The sequence below is a fragment of the Monodon monoceros genome, unplaced genomic scaffold, assembly GCF_005190385.1.
Source record: "Monodon monoceros isolate NGI ecotype Baffin Bay Population unplaced genomic scaffold, NGI_Narwhal_1 Super_Scaffold_18, whole genome shotgun sequence".
NCBI classification, from domain to species: domain Eukaryota; kingdom Metazoa; phylum Chordata; class Mammalia; order Artiodactyla; family Monodontidae; genus Monodon; species Monodon monoceros.
In genome coordinates this window covers 56,474,530-56,496,529 of record NW_021703774.1, presented here as the reverse complement: position 1 = coordinate 56,496,529, position 22,000 = coordinate 56,474,530, and the positions used below count along the sequence as shown (strand labels likewise).

At 37.2% G+C, this 22,000-nt stretch overlaps 1 protein-coding gene across 1 annotated transcript in view; it reads left to right on the top strand.

Annotated features, from left to right (window-relative positions):
• The window catches only part of MROH9 (maestro heat like repeat family member 9), a 69,167-nt gene that overhangs the window by 39,404 nt on the left and 7,763 nt on the right, over positions 1–22,000 (top strand). The window contains exons 9-18 of the mRNA XM_029226922.1: positions 4,986–5,140; positions 7,473–7,638; positions 8,807–8,949; positions 9,969–10,106; positions 10,701–10,821; positions 13,350–13,487; positions 15,591–15,767; positions 17,660–17,812; positions 17,914–18,030; positions 18,596–18,698. Of these exons, the coding sequence (XP_029082755.1) occupies positions 4,986–5,140; positions 7,473–7,638; positions 8,807–8,949; positions 9,969–10,106; positions 10,701–10,821; positions 13,350–13,487; positions 15,591–15,767; positions 17,660–17,812; positions 17,914–18,030; positions 18,596–18,698 (1,411 nt within the window). The remainder of the gene's footprint in view (positions 1–4,985; positions 5,141–7,472; positions 7,639–8,806; positions 8,950–9,968; positions 10,107–10,700; positions 10,822–13,349; positions 13,488–15,590; positions 15,768–17,659; positions 17,813–17,913; positions 18,031–18,595; positions 18,699–22,000) is intronic.

Here is a 22,000-nt window from a genome sequence, read left to right as displayed (position 1 = left end):
ACTCCCAACAAACAAAAGTCCCAGACCAGATGGCTTCACAGGCAAATTATACCAAACATATAGAGAAAACATCTATACTGCTGAAACTGTTCCAAAAAAATTGCAGAGGAAGTAACACTTCAGAACTCATTCTATACTACAAAGCTACAGTAGTCAAAACAGTATGGTCCTGGCACAAAAATAGACATATAGATCAATGTAACAAGATAAAAAGCCCAGAAATAAACCCACCTATGGTCAATTAATCTATGACATAGGAGACAACAATATACAATGGAGAAAAGACAATCTCTTTAACAAATGGTGCTGAGAAAACTGGACAGCTACATGTAAAAGAGTGAGATAGAACATTCTCTAACACCATATAAAAAAACAAACTCAAAATAGATTAAAGACCTAAACATAAGACCAGATACTATAAAACTCCTAGAGTAAATCATAGGCAGAACACTCTTTGACATAAATCTCAGCAATATCTTTTCAGATCAGTCTCCTAGAGTAATGGAAATAAAAACAAAAATAAACAAATGAGATCTAATTAAATGTAAAAGCTTTTGTACACCAAAGGAAACCATAAGCACAACAAAATAGAGCCTACAGAATGGAGAAAATATTTGCAACCAAAAAGAGTTTCATTTCCAAAATATACAAACAGCTCATGCAGCTCAATATCAAAAAAAACAAATAACCCAATCAAAAAATGGGCAGATCTAAATAGGCATTTCTCCAAAGAAGATATACAGATGGCCAACAGGCAGATGAAAAGATGCTTAGTATCACTAATTATTAGAGAAATGCAAATGAAAACTACAATAAAGTATCACTTCACACCATTCAGAATGGCCATCATTAAAAAGTCTACAAAGAGGGACTTCCCTGGTTGTAAAGTGGCTAAGAATCCTCTCGCCAATGCAGGGGACACGGGTTCAAGCCCTGGTCCAGGAAGATCCCACGTGCCATGGAGCAACTAAACCCATGCACCAAAACTACTGAGCCTGCACTCTAGAGCCCGCAAGCCATGACTACTGAGCCTGTGAGCCACAACTTCTGAGCCCACGTGCAGAAACTACTGAAGCCCACAAGAGGAGAGCCGATGCTCCGCAACAAGAGAAGCCACCACAATGAGAAGCCTACACACCGCAACAAAGAGTAGCCCCGGCTCGCTGCAAGTAGAGAGAGCTCACATGCAACAATGAAGACCCAATGCAGCCAAAAATAAATACACAAATAAATAAATTTATTTCAAAAAAAAGTCTACAAATAATAAATGCTGGAGAGGATATGGAGAAAAAGGAACCCTCCTACACTCTAAGTGGGAATTTAAACTGGTGCAGCCACTGTGGACAACAGTATGGAGGTTCTGTAAAAAACTAAAAATAGAGTTACCAGATGACCCAGAAATCCCACTTCTGGGCATATATCTAGATAAAACTGTAATTCAAAAAGTAACATGCACCCCAATATTCACTGCAGCACCATTTACAATAGCTAAGACATGGAAGCAACCTAAATTTCCATCAACAGATGAATGGATAAAGACGTGTGGCATATATATATCCAATGGAATATTACTCAGCCATAAAAAAGAATGAAATGATGCCATTTGCAGCAACATGGATGGACCTAGAGATTATCATACTAAGTGAAATAAACCACACAAGAGAAATATCATATGATATCGCTTATATGTGGAATCTAAAAAAAAAAAGATACAAATGAACTTATTTACAAAGTTGAAAGTGACTCACAGATATAGAAAGCGAAACATGGTTAGCAAAGGGGAAGTTGGGGGGAAGGATAAATTAGGAGGTTGGGATAAATATATTTATACTACTGCATGTAAAATAGATAATCAACAGGGATCTACTGTATAGCACAGGGAACTATACTCAATATTTTGTAATAACCTATAAGGAAAAAGAATCTGAAAAAGAATTACTGAATTACTGTGATGTATACCTGAAGCTAACACAAACTATATTTCAATAACAATTTTTTGGATTAAAGATCTAAATGTAAGGCCAGACACTATCAAACTCTTAGAGGAAAACATATGCAGAACACTCTATGACATAAATCACAGCAAGATCCTTTTTGACCCACCTCCTAGAGAAATGGAAATAAAAACAAAAATAAACAAATGGGACCTAATGAAAGTTCAAAGCTTTTGCACAGCAAAGGAAACCATAAACAAGACCAAAAGACAACCCTCAGAATGGGAGAAAATATTTGCAAATGAAGCAACTGACAAAGGATTAATCTCCAAGATTTATAAGCAGCTCATGCAGCTCAATAACAAAAAAACAAACAACCCAATCCAAAAATGGGCAGAAGACCTAAATAGACATTTCTCCAAAGAAGATATACAGATTGCCAACAAACACATGAAAGAATGCTCAACATCATTAATCATTAGAGAAATGCAAATCAAAACTACAATGAGATATCATCTCACACCAGTCAGAATGGCCATCATCAAAAAATCTAGAAACAATAAATGCTGGAGAGGGTGTGGAGAAAAGGGAACACTCTTGCACTGCTGGTGGGAATGTAAATTGATACAGCCACTATGGAGAACAGTATGGAGGTCCCTTAAAAAACTACAAATAGAGCTACCATATGAGCCAGGAATCCCACTACTGGGCATATACCCTGAGAAAACCATATTTCAGAAAGACTCATGTACCAAAATGTTCATTGCAGCTCTATTTACAATAGCCAGGACATGGAAGCAACCTAAGTGTCCATCATCAGATGAATGGATAAAGAAGATGTGGCACATATATACAGTGGAATATTACTCAGCCATGAAAAGAAACGAAATTGAGATATTTGTAGTGAGGTGGATGGACCTAGAGTCTGTCATACAGAGTAAGTCAGAAAGATAAAAACAAATACCGTATGCTAACACATATATATGGAATCTAAGGGGAAAAAAAAAAGGTCATGAAGAACCTAGGGGTAAGATGGGAATAAAGACACAGACCTACTAGAGAATGGACTTGAGGATATGGGGAGGGGGAAGGATAAGCTGGGACAAAGTGAGAGAGTGGCATGGACATATATATACTACCAAACATAAAATAGATAGCTAGTGGGAAGCAGCCACATAGCACAGGGAGATCAGCTTGATGGTTTGTGACCACCTAGAGGGGTGGGATAGGGAGGGTGGGAAGGAGGGAGACGCAAGAGGGAAGAGATATGGGAACATATGTACATGTATAACTGATTCACTTTGTTATAAAGCAGAAACTAACACACCATTGTAAAGCAATTATACTCCAATAAAGATGTTAAAAATAATAATTTTTTTAAAAAAGAATACAGCCAGAAAACAAGGAAAAAATAAAACTAACTTGGAGCCTATAAAGAAAATTTGAAAGATTATGATTCAGTATTTACCATTCTAGTCCATTCCCTCAACACATAGTTCATTCCTTCAAAATATAGATTCATATCTCCTTTAATTGTCAAAATGTTTTCAGAAGTATATTGTTCTCTTGTTATTCTGTTCCATTATTTTGACTTTCTTTTTAAAGGACTCAAATTATATTGTACATTTGCTTTTTGAATTGAGCTTATATGTTTTATACAATAGTCTACCCATCCAAAATAAACTTTTTTTAAAAAAAAAATGGGTATTCTCCCACTATCCATAAATGCATATAGATTGGGAGGCAGCCAAGATGGCAGAATAGGAGGGCCCTGAGCTCACCTACTCCAACAGGTACACCAAAATTACAACTATTTACAGAGCAACTATTGATGAGAAAGACCAGAAAACTAGCAGAAAAAATCTACAACTAAAGCTGTAAAGAAGGAAGCACAATGAGATGAGTAGGAAGGGCAGAGACGCTGTATAGTCAATATCCACACCCCCAAGGAGGCGACCCACAAACAGGAGGATAATCACAATTTCAGAGGTTCTGCCCAAGGAGCGAGGGGTCGAACCCCCACATTGGGCTACCCAGCCTGGGGGTCCTGCATCAGAAAGATGGGCCCCCAGAACATCTGGCTTTGAAGGTCTGTGGGGCTTGCTTTCAGGAGAGCCAGAGGGCTGTTAGTTCACTCTTAAAGGGGACATAGTAAACCTCACATGCTCCACAAGACCCAGGGCAGAAGCAGTAATTTGAAAGGAGCCTGGGTCAGACCCACTTACTGATCTTGGAGAGCCTCCTAGAGAGGCAGGAGGCAACTTGGACTCACCTGGAGACATAGACTCTGGTGAGTAATGGGGACAAAATGTACAGTGTGGGAAACTTATAAAATCAAGAATAATATACTATCTTTGCACAGTGACAGATGGTAACTACACTTAACATGGTGAACATTTTGTAACGTATAGAAATACAGAATCACTATGTTGTGCACCAGGAATTAACATAGTGTTATAGGTTAATTATACTTCAAAAATAAATAAACAAACTCATTGAAAAGGAGATCAGATTTGTGGTTACCAGAGGCTGGTGGGAGGGGTAATTTCCAGTTACAAGATAAATAAGTACTAGGGATGTAATGCACAGCATGATAAATGTAATTAACACTGCTTTATGTTATATATGAAAGTTACTGAGAGAGTAAATCCTAAGATTTCTCTTCATAAGGAAATATTTTCTCTTTTTCTTTTATTTTGTATCTATATGAGGTGATAGATGTTTACTAAACTTATTGTGGTAATAATTTCACAATGTATGTAAGTCAAATCGTTATGCTATACACTTTAAACTTATACAGTGCTTTATGACAACTATATCTCAATAAAATCGGAAGAAAAAAATAAATGCATATGTTTATTTCTCATCCAAATAAACATTTTCATTGTGTAGTAATACACATAAATATGCTTTCCTCTAGTGCTTATTTGTGTGTTAATTGCTGCCTTGGTCATTCTGAGAAAGACTGAATTCTTTTGTCTAAGAAACGCCTCGGTTAGAGGTGGCTGTGCAACTAGAGACTCTTGTTGACCTGTGAAATTGCTTTTCCAGGTGTCTAAAATTGTGGATGTTATTTATAAGCAATTGTGTGGAAATGCTTCTCCCATTTTGAAGCAAGTTATGTTGAGGGTCATTACCTTGTTGACACGAACTTCACCAAAGAAGGTCATCTTTCAACTTATGGACTACCCAGTCCCAGCAGACAAGTAAGGCCCCTCTCACCCCTTCCACAGAGTTTGTTCAGTCTCCAGAGTCAGACAGACCTGAACAAATCAGATCTGGTTTCTTTTTTTCTGAAAGAGAATATCTATTTTTGTACCACATAGAATGACTGTAAGGCTTAAATAAGATCATCTATAGTATTCATATCTTCGTAAAATATGTGGCACACAGTAGACCATCAAGAAATCATAATTGTTGCTATTATTTATCTGAGGATTTAAATTGTATTCTGCTGCATATCCCACATTGAAAAAACCTCTTCTCAAAGTTATAATGGTTTTTTCCCCACATGTGATAAAATTCATAGTGTTTTTTTCTCATTTATGAAGGACAGACATATTTCCAACCACCAATTAAATCATAAAACATTTAAAATTCCCAGGTATAATTGGGAATTTTACCTGTCCCTGTCCCTTAACTGTTTATCTGAAATTCATGATCCAGGGTCATGAGAAATATTTAAGAAGAAAGGTGAGCTACGTGACACTATGAATCTAACAGCCACGTTAGAGGAGCTTATTAAATCACACCACTGCATTTCTATAGTTTGTACATTGGAAGGGAAGGTATTACTTCTCTACTATTAACAGTATAAAAGGCAGGAAATTACATTATGGAAAGGATTCAGGCTTTGGAAACAAATGAAAATGAACTGCATCCCAGCCTTGACCCTTATATCCTGTGTGACATCATGTAAGTTTCATAAACTCCTTGATCCTCAATTTCCTCATCTGTGAAATGAGGAAAGTTCTTTTCATCTATAAAGCTGTTATATGGATTAAATTAGTTAAGTCTGTAAGAGGGCAATGAAATCAACAAAATGCTAAACAAATTATATTACCGACTTTCTATTTCCAACTTAAAGATTGTATTTTTTAGGAAGTTTAAACTCACAAAGTATTTTACTGTTTAGAAAATTCTTGGAAACTAAAAATATTCATAAGACTCAGTGTTTTCTCATTCAGGAACTAAGTACCCACTATGTGTAAAGTTACCAGCCTTCAAGCATTTTGTTGAGGAGAGTGAATATACCCACATGGATGTAAGATAAAAGCTTCCAATGAATCCATTACAAACAGTGTGTACTGAGGAGGTACAAAAAGCAAACATAATTAGAATTAGGTGAAAATTAAAATAGTCACTAGCAGGTCTTGTGCAATAGTAGGTGAGGATTGAGGTAGAAAAACTGGGATTTGTAGGTAAGCTTAAACAGAGAAACAGAAAGAAGGTGTGATCAAGAGGTAAGAGAATGAGACAGGGCTTGAGAGATTTGATGTCCATGTGGTTCTAAGCATGGTACTATGAATAAGCCCTGCAGATAAAAGCAATTGAGTACTGGGGTTCTAGAGAGATAGGTGTGTCCATGTTCTGAGGGACCAGGCCCCCATATTAGGAACCTAAATGCAAAGAGAAAGAATGACAGAGTTCAGAACCCAGCATGGCTTGACATATAGCAGTTTTTAAGATGAGCAATAGTAAGAATAATCTTGAAGTGTGACAGGTATGTAGGGAAAGGAACTCAGGAATTGGAGATTGAGAAGTCAGGGTTCTAGTTATTACATCTGTGTCACTGACTATATGTGTGACATTTGGGGAAATGGCTCAGTGTTTTGTTTTGTTTTTTTTGCGGTACGCGGGCCTCTCACTGTTGTGGCCTCTCCCGCTGCGGAGCACAGGCTCTGGACACGCAGGCTCGGTGGCCATGGCTCACGGGCCCAGCCGCTGCGCGGCATGTGGGATCTTCCCGGACCGGGGCACGAACCCGTGTCTCCTGCATCGGCAGGCGGACTCTCAACCACTGTGCCACCAGGGAAGCCCTAGTTTTTAAATTTAATTTTCTAATTTTTAAGTTATGTAGTTTTTCTTTAATTTAGTTAGCTTTTTAGTTAGCTTTTTTAAATTGATATATTTATTTATATATTAATTTGTATTTCCATACCAGTTTTTAAATACTCTATTATCCCTAGACAAACAAGGTCACAAGGTGGGAGGGAAGAGTATGGAGTACAGAAAGCTGATCAGTTCCTTATAATGAGCTGGACAGGTATTTAAATAGCAGTAGGAAATGAACTTGCAGACTTACAGTCTGTATTTTCCACAAGACCATATTGAAATTCTTCCCCTGTTTTCAAAGACAAGAAACTTAATGGGATCATTTGGAAATGGGAATATCAGTTAGTTTTGGACTTGTCTGCAGTTTCTTCGCACTATAAAGATGTAAAACCAAGACTCTTTTCCTGATTTGTGTCACAGTGTTGAGTAGGAAATGAAAAACGTATGATTTTCATTATCAGGGATGGGGGGCTGTGTTTGCAGCACTCTGATGCTGATGTGGCAGGCGGCTGGTGCTGAGTCAAGTGTGGCTCCACTTGTGCTGAAGACAATCTTGTTGATACTGAAAGGAAAGCCTGGGACAATGGAAGAAAGAATAACGGAAAGAAGACATTTCTCTCTTGACACTACTAATATGATGCCCGTGGCGGTAAATAATACGAGTGTTTCTTTTTCCTGGTGTTGTTTTCTTAGTCGTGAAAATCCCTATCTGCTCGCAGTCTCAGTCATACTTCCTTGACACAATCTGGCTCTAATTCATTCATTCATTCATTCACTCAACACATATTTATTGAGTGCCTACTACATGCCACACCTCGATCATGAAGCTTACATTCTTGTAAGAGACACAGACAATGAACCAAAAAAATGTGTTATGTGTCAGATGATATAAAGCTTAGAAGAGATATAAAGTGGGGTGGGGAAAAGAAAGTGGCAGGGAAGGTTTAGGTAAATTGGTCAGGGCAGGTCTCTCTGCTGCAGTGACATCGAATCAGAGACCTGAATGAGGTGAGGGAGTGATCCTTGCAGATATCTAGGCATGAGAGTTCTAGACAGAGAGAAGGGCAAAAGCCACGTGGTGACAGGAGCTTACCTGGTATATCAGTGAAGCAAGGAGGCCAAAACATCTGGAGAGTAATGAGCAAGGGTGAAGGTGTAGGAGATGGTATCAGAGAGGTAGCCACCAGCCAGATCACACAGACTCTTGATAGGCATGTGAAGGCCGAACCTCATTTGTGTCCATCATTATATATCTCCCAAGCACCCAAATCGCCACTCCTGGGAGTAAATTCAAGTCTTACAGACATATAATAGGGGAAAAACTGGATAATGCTCCACAAATGTGAGGTGGTGAGATGTGTTTCTCTGATAGAGTGGGTATTGTAGTGGTCAGTAGACCAAAAAATTTGTTAGTTGACCTGGCATGCCCCTCCTTAAATATTTCACTGCCCTGGATTGTTGAAGCACTGGGAGGACCTGGGTTTCTGGTAAGACTGTTCTTCATGACCACATAGGCATGGAGCCTTGGGAGGTATGCCTTCCTTGAGAATCAGCTTGCTTCCTGCTGGTTTGGCAATCAGGCACTGTTGATAGTGATTTGGGAGCCCATGGCCAGAGAATGCTTGGTGCAGTTCCTGCTTCAAAATGGACTGAGTAACTGTTATTGAATGAATGAATACACATGCATGTTTCAGGCTTCCTTCAAGGAATTTGGGGGAGGAGTTGCAGAGTCCCTGCCTTTCCACCCACCTCACCGCTGCTGACTGGGTTTAAAGGGAGATGGTTACATTCTTGACTCCTTTTTCCTTCTCTTATAGGCATCCCAGGCCCTGTGCACATTGCTGCCTATTGGTTCTTACAAGAAAGCAGTGGCCCAGTTTTTCCCTCAGCTCTTGATGGCCCTCATGCTTCAACTCTATTACACTAGCAACCTGAGACTGATGACAGAGGACAGGACTTTGTGAGATACTAGTGGTATAAGAAATGAGCTTCCAGCTGTCAAATATTTCTACTCCCTTGGGTTCATGTGGAACTATATAATCCCTTGTGCAGTATATTCATTTATTACAGTTTTCTTTCCTCTGCAGGGTAGGATGCCTTTGGAAAAGTAACTATTCTAAGTACCTAGAAGTAAGCTGGGACCTTCCCTGAATGTGTATGCAGTGTATAAAAAACCACTCCCACAGAACACGGTTTATTCCTGCCACAAAGGGAAGCCACCACGCAGAGAGAGAGTAGGGAGGAACAACAGGTCCAAAACCAGACATGTACTAGCTCTGCCATTTACTCTGATAGTGATCTCTCAGGGTAAATTACGTGTAAGGTAAAAATAATGTGCACAAATGTGCTTTGTGAACTGTAAATTTATTTTGCGGTTGGTGATGTGATGTGTGGGCTTATGATAGCATGCAGTCATTCTGTCCACATAAGGTAAGGTTTGGCTCTTCTCTTTTGCCCAAGAGATTACAGTAAGCTTTCCTGCTCTCCAGGGAAATCAGGACCCAACTTTCTGCTATTTGCCCTCATCTGGTGTTGACTTCTAAGTCAGGCAGGACTCTAAAACACAATCCCATTAAGATATTTAATCCACTCTCTGTCTTTCAAGCAGACAGACACCAAATCATCCCAAGTAGATAAGAATGTATTCTATTTATTTAAAGCAAAGAAGACAATCAACAGGCACCTTTAGCATGTCTTCACATCACTTAACATCTTTTGCTAACAAGCTTTTAATAAACGAATAAGCTGCTCTATGATTAATCCTAGATTTTACATGCTACAATTTCAGTTTAACCCCACATCCCATGTCCTGCTAATCAGGGGAGATGAAGAGCATTTAATGGTCTTTTCTTTGAAACACCCCCCTTTCCCAAAACTGGCATCCTGCCCAACGTAGAATGAAAAGGCAAATAATCACTTGTATCTAGTTATGTGAAGGCCACTTGCAGGTGATGACTCTCCTCTTCTTTGGGACCTTAGCTATGCTCGAGATGCACTGAGAGCTCTGCTGAATTGTTCTGGACTGCAACAAGTGGATATTGCTCTAAAGAGAAAGAATTGCTGGAACCAGTTTTCCCAAGCACTGTTTCACCATCATGGAGTCTACCTTGTTGCCAAGTAAGAACAGGGGCACTGAGAAATGTTCTCTGTCTCTTTCCCACCTGTTTCATCTTTCTTCAACTAAGCCACTGTGGGAACACAGTCAATAGCCACTCCAACTTCCAAATCTCTCCTAATGATCTGAATTGCCATTTGACTTCTTCTTTTTCACTTATTTGGGGGGGGTTTTACTTTTCCTTGCCTTGCTCTCTTACCTAGTGATGTAGACACCAAATTATTCTCCCTCCACAGAACAGATATGGAGAACTAGAGGTGAATCTGCTTTTTCCTTCCTCTGTTGTTAACTGATTCCTCCTCTGCAGGCATCAGATATGTGGTCCCACTTTAAAGAGGTCTGATAAAAACCTGGACCCAATGAGACAAATTTGGGAAAGTATAATAGAAGAGGACTTTTATCCACAGAGTCTGCGTAGAACTCATACTGAGCCCGCAGTTTACCTTGGATTAAGGAATATTCAAGAATATCTTTCTTTTTATCTGGTGATACAAAATATGAGGATAATGTTTCCCTCTTTTCTACCATTAGCATTTGCTGTTGCAGAAAGTGTTTTCATCTTCTTTGCTAATTCAGTTCTTTATTCTTCTTTACAGAACTCTCAGTGACTATAACTTTCCACAGTTTCCAGACACCTTGCATTACCTCTATAAGCTCTCAGTGGAAGGTCCTAGAAGGTCAGAAGACAACGTCATCACAATAATATTCCTCACTGAAGTGAGTTTTATTACGAGACTGTGAACAACCAAGTTCTCATTCCCTTTCCTTATCCAAACTTAAATCGACTCTCTAATGTTTTGTCTCCCTCTCCGAATATTGATTCTTACCAAAAGTTAAGACAATAACAGATAGCTGAAGCTGAGGGGCGTAAGGCGAAGATAGATTTATGAGAGGGTTGTCCCTTTAGACTGTTTCAGCAGTTGGCCTTTGTAGTTTCCTAGGGGGTGCGGATTTGCACAAACTAATTATTTTTGTAGTCCTAGTTCATATTTCTTTACAAGCTTCTTAAAGTATATAGGGATAATTAAGTTTACTAAAGGTGGTAGGTAACATCTAGTGTCTAAACGATACTTCAGATTGTCTAGGGGAAAAAAGGAATGGGCTAAATAACTGGGTAACATGAAGATATAGAACTATATTACTTTGTATATGAATATTACATCAAATATTGGAATGCCATACCAGAGTTAAGCAAATTGAGGCAGTACTTTTGCTTACAAAAGGCATGTAAAAAGTTCTATAAATTGAAATTATCTGAGTCAAATCTAATTTTCCATAAAAGTAATATATAATAAGTATTGATCTAAGGTACGATGCCAAATATTTCCAAAAGTTTTACATTTCAAACTTCATGTCAAAAGAGTTAATAAACTATAAAAGGCATACCCATACAATATACTATATACTTCTTTTTTTCTTTCTTCTTTTTTTTTTGCGGTACGCGGCCCTCTCACTGTTGTGGCCTCTCCCGTTGCGGAGCACAGACTCCGGACGCGCAGGCTCAGCGGCCATGGCTCATGGGCCCAGCCACTCCGCGGCATGTGGGATCCTCCCAGACCGGGGCACGAACCCGTGTCCCCCGCATTGGCAGGCAGACCCTCAACCCCTGCGCCACCAGGGAAGCCCTACTCTATACTTCTAAAGCTGTCACAAGGATACATGAATTAGTTTAACTTAACATTGCAGTAGCAAATCAGTATTTTTCTAACTTGCTTAATCCATTTGAACCTCTCATTATTTTATTATGTGACTCATTATTTTTATTGTACTACCCTTTAAGTATGTACAGACACCAAATAGGTCTAAACATGAGATACAAAATCCCTTCCATAAAATGCTACATTTAAAAGAAATTTACAAACTACATAAGATTTATGTAAGCATCATTAATATACCTAGATGGAAACCTAGTTGCCTCTCTCATCATGAATGTAATGCTTCCTGCTACTGGAGACTGGCATGCCTGTCTTTCCAGGAACTCAGCAATGACCACACCTCCCACCACTTTCTCTGTTTAGAAATTCTGGGCAATCGTCAACTTTCCAGTTCAACTGTGAGGTCCCTTGGCATTTTGTTTTTCTGAACACACAATCTATGCATTTTACCTTATTTTGGTCTTATCAGCCAGTGATACCTAAGATAGTATTACCAATGCCTATGCCATTTATTTATATATATTTGTTATTTCTAGTTTTCTACTGATATAAATAGCAATCAAGTTCTACTGATATAAATAGTAATCAAGTTTACATCTTTGTGCCTAAATCTTCTTTCTTTTGGTATTTTAGATTATTTTCTTATAATAGATTCCAAGAATCTGAAATAATAACCAAAGGGTATAAACATTCTCAAGGCTAAGGATTTTTAATGCCAAACCGCTATCTGGAAAGCAGTGCCAATCAGAGCTCCCCACACAGCTCATGGGTATGCTTACCCCACGGCACTCTCACCACCATAAACAAGCTTTCCAATGTGAGAGGCAGATGTGATGTCCTGTGGGGTGATTTGATTTGTACTTACTGTTTAAAATTTTAGAGAGTTTGAACATTTTTAAAATATTATTTATAAATTAAATTTCCATATTATGAACAACCTGATCTTTCCTTTACCTATTTAACTATTATGATCTTAGTGTCTTTCTCTGTGAATTGTATGCTTCTCTCTTCTCTCTCTCTCTCTCACACACACACACACACACACACACACACACATATACACACCCCACAGATTTGTGAAAGATCAAGTAATACATGAACACTGTGCTTTGTACGTCCTTAGTGAGATAAATTGCAAGGACAAAAAAAAATCTGTAAAGAAATATTTATTTTTCCTCAGGAGGTTTATTGATGTTATATGTGTTGATATCATAATTTTAAGACTAGTGTATGCATTATATGGTAGAAAACGAATAAGTAAACATATTAATGCTATTAGGCACCAAGGTTTTCCAGGTAAGAGAAAGATGAGGCAACATAAAAGTATAAAAAGTTAACGTAAACTCTGTTATTCCACATGTAAAAATTTCTTTCATCATATATATAAAACAAAGCATGTATTTCCTATTCCATCTGCTACTTCTCCTTCCCTCTATGCGCACAGAAACATATGTAAAAATATGTGTAAGTATTTAGAGTTTTAGCGTGATTTGTGTTTGTTTTACTGAAAATGTCTTGATTTTTTTATGACTGAAGCAAGAACAATGCCTGGCCACTACTCTGCCTATGAACTTAATTGTTTTCTTTTAGCTTCTCAATAATTTCTTCAAGGACCCATTCCCAGAAGAATTTTTGGTTCTCTTCAGAAACTGGGTCAATGACTCTGATCCTGCAGTTAGCAAACTGAGCCTTCAGAAAATTGCCAGCATGGCACCGGTTATCAACGAGGTATGTGTGTGTGTGATCTGTGTCTGCCAGCACCATCGAAGTCATAATCTGAGATTTGGTAGAACTCAGTATCCTTACTGACAAAACATTGGTTATTTTTTAGTTTATACATCACCAACACAATATCAAAGCTGAGTGTTTTATCAATAAGGAAACTGGGTTGAATGGAAAGCATGTGTTAAGTCAATTTATTGGCTTTATCACCTTATTTATATTTTTCCCAGAAAATCACTCATTACACTCAGAATTTATCAGCATTGCTCTACATAAACACTCTTGTTACACTCTAAACCACACATACGTTATTTTCTACTCCAACATACACACATGCATGCACATTAATTTCCTGTCTCAGAGCACTCGCTCAAGCTTTTTCTTCCTTTATACCACTTTCCTCCTTCACCCATTCACATTTTTCTTATTTTCCAATGATCAGCTCAAGTCGAATTTCACTGGATATTCTGGTCTCTAGCAGCCTCATCCCTTTCAGGGCCACAACAACTATAAGCACTTGCTTATATATTTCATATTTATGGCTCTCTACCTATGACTCTTGAACCAACAGCATCAGGGTCTCTTGGAAATTTGTTAAAAATGCACACTGTCGGGCTTCCCTGGTGGCGCAGTGGTTGAGAGTCCACCTGCCGATGCAGGGGACACGGGTTCGTGCCCCAGTCCGGGAAGATCCCATATGCCGTGGAGCGGCTGGGCCCGTGAGCCATGGCCGCTGAGCCTGTGCGTCTGGAGCCTGTGCTCCGCAACGGGAGAGGCCACAACAGTGGGAGGCCCACGTACCGCAAAAAAAAAAAAAAAAAAAAAAATGCACACTGTCAGGCCCTATCACAGGCCTATGGAATCAGAAATCCTGGGGGTTGCGCCCACCAATCTATGTTTTCAAAACTCCTCCAGGTAATTTTAATGCAGGTTGAACTTGAGAACTACTGTCCTATATCATTTCCCACTAAGTCATATGAATACTTCTTGCCTTCCAGGAAGAGTGTGTCAGCGCATACACCTATGTGTTGTAATTCTTTTGTAAATTTCAAAGTAGCCTGCACAATGCTGAGGCTGTAGATATTCCATAAATTACTGATTTAATAATAAATTTAATAATAAATCCTAGTATATCCATTAAGCATAGTCTCTGAAAGCTTAAAGCCTGTCAGTGGGCACTCATTTTGCGTTTACAACAAAATGAGCCATAGTTTATTTGCTTTAGATAAATCATACAAGTCAGTAGGATGTATTGTGAACAGAAAGTTATTTATTGCCTTGTCTAGTCCTCTTACCAATGCGATTAACAATGTAACAAAGTTGTCTAGGAAAGTGGGAGAGAAACAGTGGAGAGGGATCTGTATTGAGGTTTCACATACTATCTATTGGTAAAGACTCCAGCCAGACACAAGTGTCCTCTGGCTGTTATTTTGGCAAATATTATTTATTTCTTTTACTTCCTTTCTTTCCAGCCTTTCTTTCACTCCTTTTGTGTCTCCTTTTCATGCTTTAATTACCTGATATTCTGCTTGTCTCTGATCTGCAATTGATGCCCATGACCTAGCTCAGCAGCTCAGGGGCTCTCATGTCCAAACAGGTCATTGTCACCTAGTTTCGAGGTTATACTGCCAGTGGTGTGTTGGTAAATGTTTAAACAAGCAGCTCTGTGAAAATAAGACCAATTTCTCTGGTTTAAATACTCCCACTATGGATGATTTCAATCTATCAAAGGGACATCAGTAGACATGGATTTGGGAGGAGATGCACAGTAGTGCATCATTATTTAATATCCCCACCATACAGATACACTACGTGTAAATAACCTCAAAGGCATAAAAGAGCAAAATGTAGCAAAAGAACAGGAAGTGATGAGTCTTCAGTATTTATTACCATTGTTTTTATTTATTTCTAAATTTATAAAATTTAATTTTTAATAGTGACTTTTAATGATCAGCTTGCAAAATTTTTGACAATTTGGCAATTGACTCTTGTAAGCTAGCTCCAGCACATTACTGCATGCTGCCCAAACTCAGAGGTGTGTGTACTAAATGCTACCTCAAGTCTCCTTCTAGTTCTTAAATCCCACCGCTTTCTTCCTTTTATATATAGATAGAAAATGTCTGCAGCTTATTAATAGCCATCTTGGATGCCTTCCTTTCCCAAGACAAGACTGTTGTAATTAGGGCCTTGATGACCCTTCGAAGACTTTTAGGCAAACTGGACAAGGTGACCTACTCCTCCCTGTGTACCAGAATTGCTTGCAGCTACTGTCCTCTGATGGATCATGTGAGTTACACAGTTAGATATGTGAGATCATTAGGTTTTATCTTACCTGGCTGAAGCCCCAGGTAAGGCAATGCTATTACATCCCAGAATAAGTCAACAAAAGGCAGTCATTTTGTGCAGAGCTACCTTTTTCTTTCCAGAGATAATAATATTAATCAAGTAAGCTCTATGTTTGTTTGTTTTTAAACTACACTATGAGAACCTGGAAAAGTCTGCCCATAGGAAAAGAGAATCAAAATGTAGCCTCTGTTCTTAGATGAAAGAGGAATTATAGTTTAGTGGCTGTGTTTGTTAACCCTGAATCTGGACTTCCTAGGTTCAAATCCCTGTGCTGCCACTGACTAGCTGTGAAATCTTGAGCAGGTGGTTCAGTCTCTTAGTGCATCATCTGTAAAACAGAGTGAATAGCAGGCATATTATGGGTATTAGAGTTGACATGTGTAATGCCCCAAATGAATATGATATTTTCATAGAAAACTTTAATTAGAAAGTATTTCATCAGAAAGTTGTGCATTTTGAAAATTCTCATTTTTTATGGTAAACGTGTTCCAGAAAAGTTGGATGACAGTAATATAGCATTTTAATAAACAAGAACATTTTGGTATGCTATGGGAAATCTATTTGTTTTTAAAGATTCCTTTGATGAGTGTTTGTGAACCAGAGAATTATTTCATAGTAAATTATCTTGCCAAAATGTGTAACTTTTTAGTTCTGCAGATTTCATTGAAGAAAGGCCCAATATTATTAAATTATAGAAAAAGGAAACAGTGGCAGAAAGTATTTCATAAGGACATAATGATAAGAATAGTAATAATAATAGTGGCTAAAATGTACTGAGCGTTTACTATGTACCAGGCACTATTTTAAGGGATTTACATGGACAATTTCACATAATCCTGTAACAAACTCTATTGCTATTATCCAGTTTACATATAAGGAAACTGAGGAAAACTGAAATGAATATTTGGCCAAGTTCACACAGCTAGTAAGTAGTTGGCATGTCCATGTAAAGAATTATTTTCAAAATGGAATCATAAACTTTTTTTAAAAACTGAAGGTGATATTATACTTTAAAAAATTAACCTCTTCCTCTGACTTGCAATTTTTCTCTTCTAGAATCTTTATAATCCAATCACCTTCCTATTTGGCATAAGTAAGCCCTTGGAAACCTAGTACTATGCCATTATGCAAAGAACTTGCATTGGTATTCACTGGCAATTCTGCAAAGTCCTCCAGCATTTGAAGACATCATGGTCACATTACCCTAAGTATTATTATAGAAATCATCTCCAAGTTATATAGATTTGTACATGTTATAATTTTAGGATGTTATTAAATACTATCTTCCTAAATTTAAGAAACTCACTTTTCACAGGGGATTTTCTTTAAGGTAATCTGAATTTTGGTAAGCAAGTCTTACTTTAAAATCAAAAGACAAGCTTAGACCCAAAGTGAATCTTCTTAGACCCTTAGACTTCTTAGACCCAAAGTGAATCTTTTCTAAAAATAAATGATAATTATATATATACGGGCTTCCCTGGTGGCGCACTGGTTGAGAGTCTGCCTGCCAATGCAGGGGACAAGGGTTCGTGCCCCGGTCTGGGAAGATCCCACATGCCACGGAGCGGCTGGGCCCGTGAGCCATGGCCGCTGGGTCTGTGCATCCGGAGCCTGTGCTCTGCAACAAGAGAGGCCACAGCAGTGAGAGGCCCGCGTATCGAAAAAAAAAAAATTATATATATACATATAGACACATCATATATAGTATATATACGTATAAATATATATATACTATATAGTGTATATAAGTATACATAGTATATATAGTATATAGTGTGTGTGCATATATATAAATATCCTCAAATGAGGTCTTTTCTGTGTGCATATTTCAGAGTAATGGAGGCATTCGGAGTATGGCCATTCGACACTTTGGTGAGTTACTCAGGGACATGAATCAGTATACATGGATGCTGAATGATGTGGTTTTCGGAGGCTTGGTGCCTCTGATGCTGTTTCTGGAAGATACAGAGGCAAGAGTAGTTAAAGTAAGTCCTGTGATTTTGTTTTTCTTAGTTTTGCTGAGAATCGCAGTGCTTTATGTAACATCAGATGAATAGATTTTTACTGACCTTTTTCTACTTCACAGGCATGTAAATATACATTAGAAATCTGTGCCTCAGAATTAAAATGGCCAACATCATATTTGCTCAAGGATGAACATTGCAGTTTTGAGCTGGTAGTGCTCAACATCTGTAACAATCTTGTAAGTGACCCCTCAGGGTTTACTACCACAAGAGTTATAGAAGGAACTTTAAAGGATATCCAAAGTGATGAAAAGCATGATGAGCAAGGAATATAAAGAAAAGATAAATGAACAATTATAGCTAGAACTTGAGACAAGAGAAAATTAAAAATTTCCACTCTCTTTTCCTCAACATTTTCCATCTATCGTTTCTTCCTCCAACCTACCTACTTTGAGCAGTGTAAAGGTAGGAACAACATTTCAGATCACCAAAAGAAAAGCTGGAATTTCTTTTCCATGGCTGAATGAGCCGGTTCTCTGAAAACCAGCATAAACTGCAATGATAGACAAATGGGGATGGAAGGATGTTAAGCAAAAGTTGGAAACCCAAAGTTTGGATATCATGTAATAAGCTGAATAATACCTGCAAGCAAAAGAATAACGTTCATACACAGAAACCCCCAAGTTTTAAACTGGCCCTGATTTGGTATAAGCAACCAAGTTCTTTTCCCTGAAAGCCTCTCTGGAGACAGCAAATGTGCTCTTTCAATAAGTGAGAGAATTTTTTTTCCTTTTTTATTCTCAGCTTATTTCTCATCAGAAATATATTATAGATTTGATATCTGATACCTTAGGATTCCTGAGGAGTTCCAGAACATATCTGAGAAGAGGATCAGTTATTTTAATAGGTAAGTAAAATTCAATTCTAATTTCCTAATTTGTCTTAAAAGGTAAAGAATGGGGTAAGCAGCTAGAAATTTTCCTTGAAAAAATTATAAATTTTCTTTCTTTATGATAGACAGTACTTTTCATGGTGATATCTAAGATGAACAGAAGTTAAAATATATCATGAGTATAGAGTTCTACTTTATAATACACAGTGGGTATAGCTGTGTGATTAAATTATCATACAAAGTACATTCAACAGGATGAATTTCAAAATTTTAGATGGTGGCAAACCACTACAGCTTTCCTTCACTGCTTAAAAATCACCCCCCAAAGAATAAGAATAATGTATTTTTTAAATGTCATCTTCAAAAAAACATGAACATCTATAACCACAGACTACAACAGATGAGGAAGAGCTACCAAATCCAATAAAGTTTGAAGAAGAAAATGTAAAGTTGTGGGAGTGCAGGAAGATTCTAAAAGAAAACAACTGTAATTTTTGACCTTGGACAAACCTGACCAATCAGTTTTTTCCCCCTAGATTCTCGCCATGAAGATCAAAACTAATAATCCTTTATTTGGAATGATAGGAACTGAATTCCCAACTTGGTAGTGGGATCTTCCCTTGACCCCATTTGGCATCCTCGAATAGCTGGGGCCCCAAGGAATGAGGAAATACTTAGTCACATTATACTTGTACAGAAAAGTCTGTCATTAGTCAGGGTAGAAGACAAGTTGTATTATGATCAGCACTACAGTTCATGATCTGTGTTGATCAGAGTGGAGTAGAGGAACACACACACACAGAGAACCCTGTATTATAAGAACTTTATTTCAAACCATAAAGAATTCATGCTATTCTGAATTCTACACTGGAAATTTCCACAAACTTTCCACAAAGAAGAAAATCAAATTTTAGAAAATGTTTCTACAGAGTAGTTGAAAATCATGGTAAATATATTCATGAATCCAAAACTTTTTAAAATAAAGATCTAAAGATATAAGCACACAGGGAATATATAATGGGATAACGGGAACACATGAAGAGTAAGCTTTGCATTTCTCTAGTAATTAGTGATGTTGAGCATCTTTTCATGTGCTTTGTGCTTTTTGGCCATCTGTATGTCTTCTTTGGTGAAATGTCTATTTAGATCTTCTGCCCATTTTTTGATTGGGTTGTTTGTTTTTTTGATACTGATCTTCATGAGCTGTTTGTATATTTTGGAGATTACTCCCTTGTTGGTTGTTTCCTCTGCAAATATTTTCTCGCGTTCTGAGGGTTGTCTTTTTGCTTTGTTTATGGTTTCCTTTGCTCTGCAAAAGCTTTTAAGTTTAATTAGATCCCATTTGTTTATTTTTGTTTTATTTTCATCACTCTAGAAGGAGATTTGCTGTATACCTAAAACTAACACAACATTGTAAATCAACTATAATCCAATAAGTTTTTTTAAAAAAAATAGACAATGGAAGGAGAACATCAGGAGATCCAGATACTAAAGTTATCTGACATAGATGTGAGACATATGTTTTAAAAACTGATTAATATGTTCAAGAAAATAAATGGCAAAACAGAGAATTTCAAAAAGTAAAAGAAGCTTTCAAAGCATGATGGAAAGTGTAAGAAAAAATATATAACCATTGCAAAAAACTACATTGCAGCCAATGGAAGAGCAAATATATATTGTTGATAACCCAGTAAGGAACAAGGAGTAAAGGGTTGAATAATGTTAGCAAAATAAAATATAAACCAACAAGAAACAGTTTGAAAAATTAGGGAGCAATGATAGATATAGAAGATAGATGAAAGAAATGCAAGTATGCATAGATAATATCCACAAAGAAAAATGAACAATTAGACAGAAAAAAAGTATTCAAAGATAGAATTTAAGAACTAAAAAAAATTTGATTAAATATACTGATGGTATAAATTGTTCAAGAAATATTTTATACAGAATGAAACATTAAGACATTTCCTAACAAAGTTATGGAACTTCAGAGTTAAAGAATTCGTTGTGCAGTTGAGCAAAAAAAAAGTCACCTATATGTTACAAAATAAATAAATGTGGCATTAGATTTCTCCACTTCAGTATTCAACTCTAAAATGTAGAATAGAGCCTATAAATCGTAAGTAGAAAAAAATTATGACTGAAGAATTTTATACTCATCAAAATTATATCCAACTACAAAAATAATGAGAAAACATTTCTAAAACATAAAAACTCAGCATAAGTTCATTACCATGAATCCTTCTTGAAGAAATCATTGATGGATGGAATTCAGCCAACTAAAGAAGGAATGGATGAACTATCACATAAGGACATACAGTATCTACTTAACTGTAGGACTTCCAGCTCCCAATCCATTCTTCACTATGTTTTACATTTCTCTATGCCTCAAAAACTGACCTCTATGGTCTACATCTCCCAATCTCCCTTGCCAGCTTGCTTTCAGGTTGGTATAGCATTTAATGTCCATTAATGCATTTAATGTTACAGGAGTATGCTTAATATTCATCAGTAATAATTGTAACAGTGTTAGTCACAAATTATCCCATCTAGAATCCCCAGAGCCCCTACTGAGAAATACTGATCAATAAGTTCAATCCAGTTATAATAAAAAATACCAACAGATAATTTCATAGATCTTGACAAGTTGATTCTAAATGTATGTGGAAGAGCAAAAGACCAACATAAGAAGATATAACTAACAAATTTTAGACAATCCGTTACTCACTCAAGGAAAGACAAGACCTGTGAAACTGTAATAGAAAGCCTAGAAACAGATCCACACATATACAAACACCTAATATAAAGATCAGAACTGGTAGTATATATCAGATCAGAAATGATGGGCTGTCTAATAAAAGGTGCTAGGACAATGGGAATACACACACACACACACACACACACACAAATTCCTACCTGACACCCTACACAAAAATCAATTCTAGGTGTATGAATTCATGTATTGAATAGATGGAAGGAAGGAAGATCTAAAAAGAAACTTTAAAATGTATGCAGTATTTCTATGAAGAAAACCTGCAAACATTACTGAAAGACACAAAAAAATTTTAAATAAATTGAAAGGTATAAACCATATTTTAGGAAAGAATTAAAATTGTAAATGTGCCAGTCCTTTCCTAAATTAATCTATACATGGAATAAGATGCCCACTGAAATATCAATAGGGCTTTTTTTTTCAAAATTGACATCCTAATTTTAAAATTAATATAGAAAAGTTACCATGCAAGAATATCCAGGAAGTTCTAACCAAAAAAGAATGAAAGAGGACTAGCCTTATCAGATATTAATATAGCTACAGT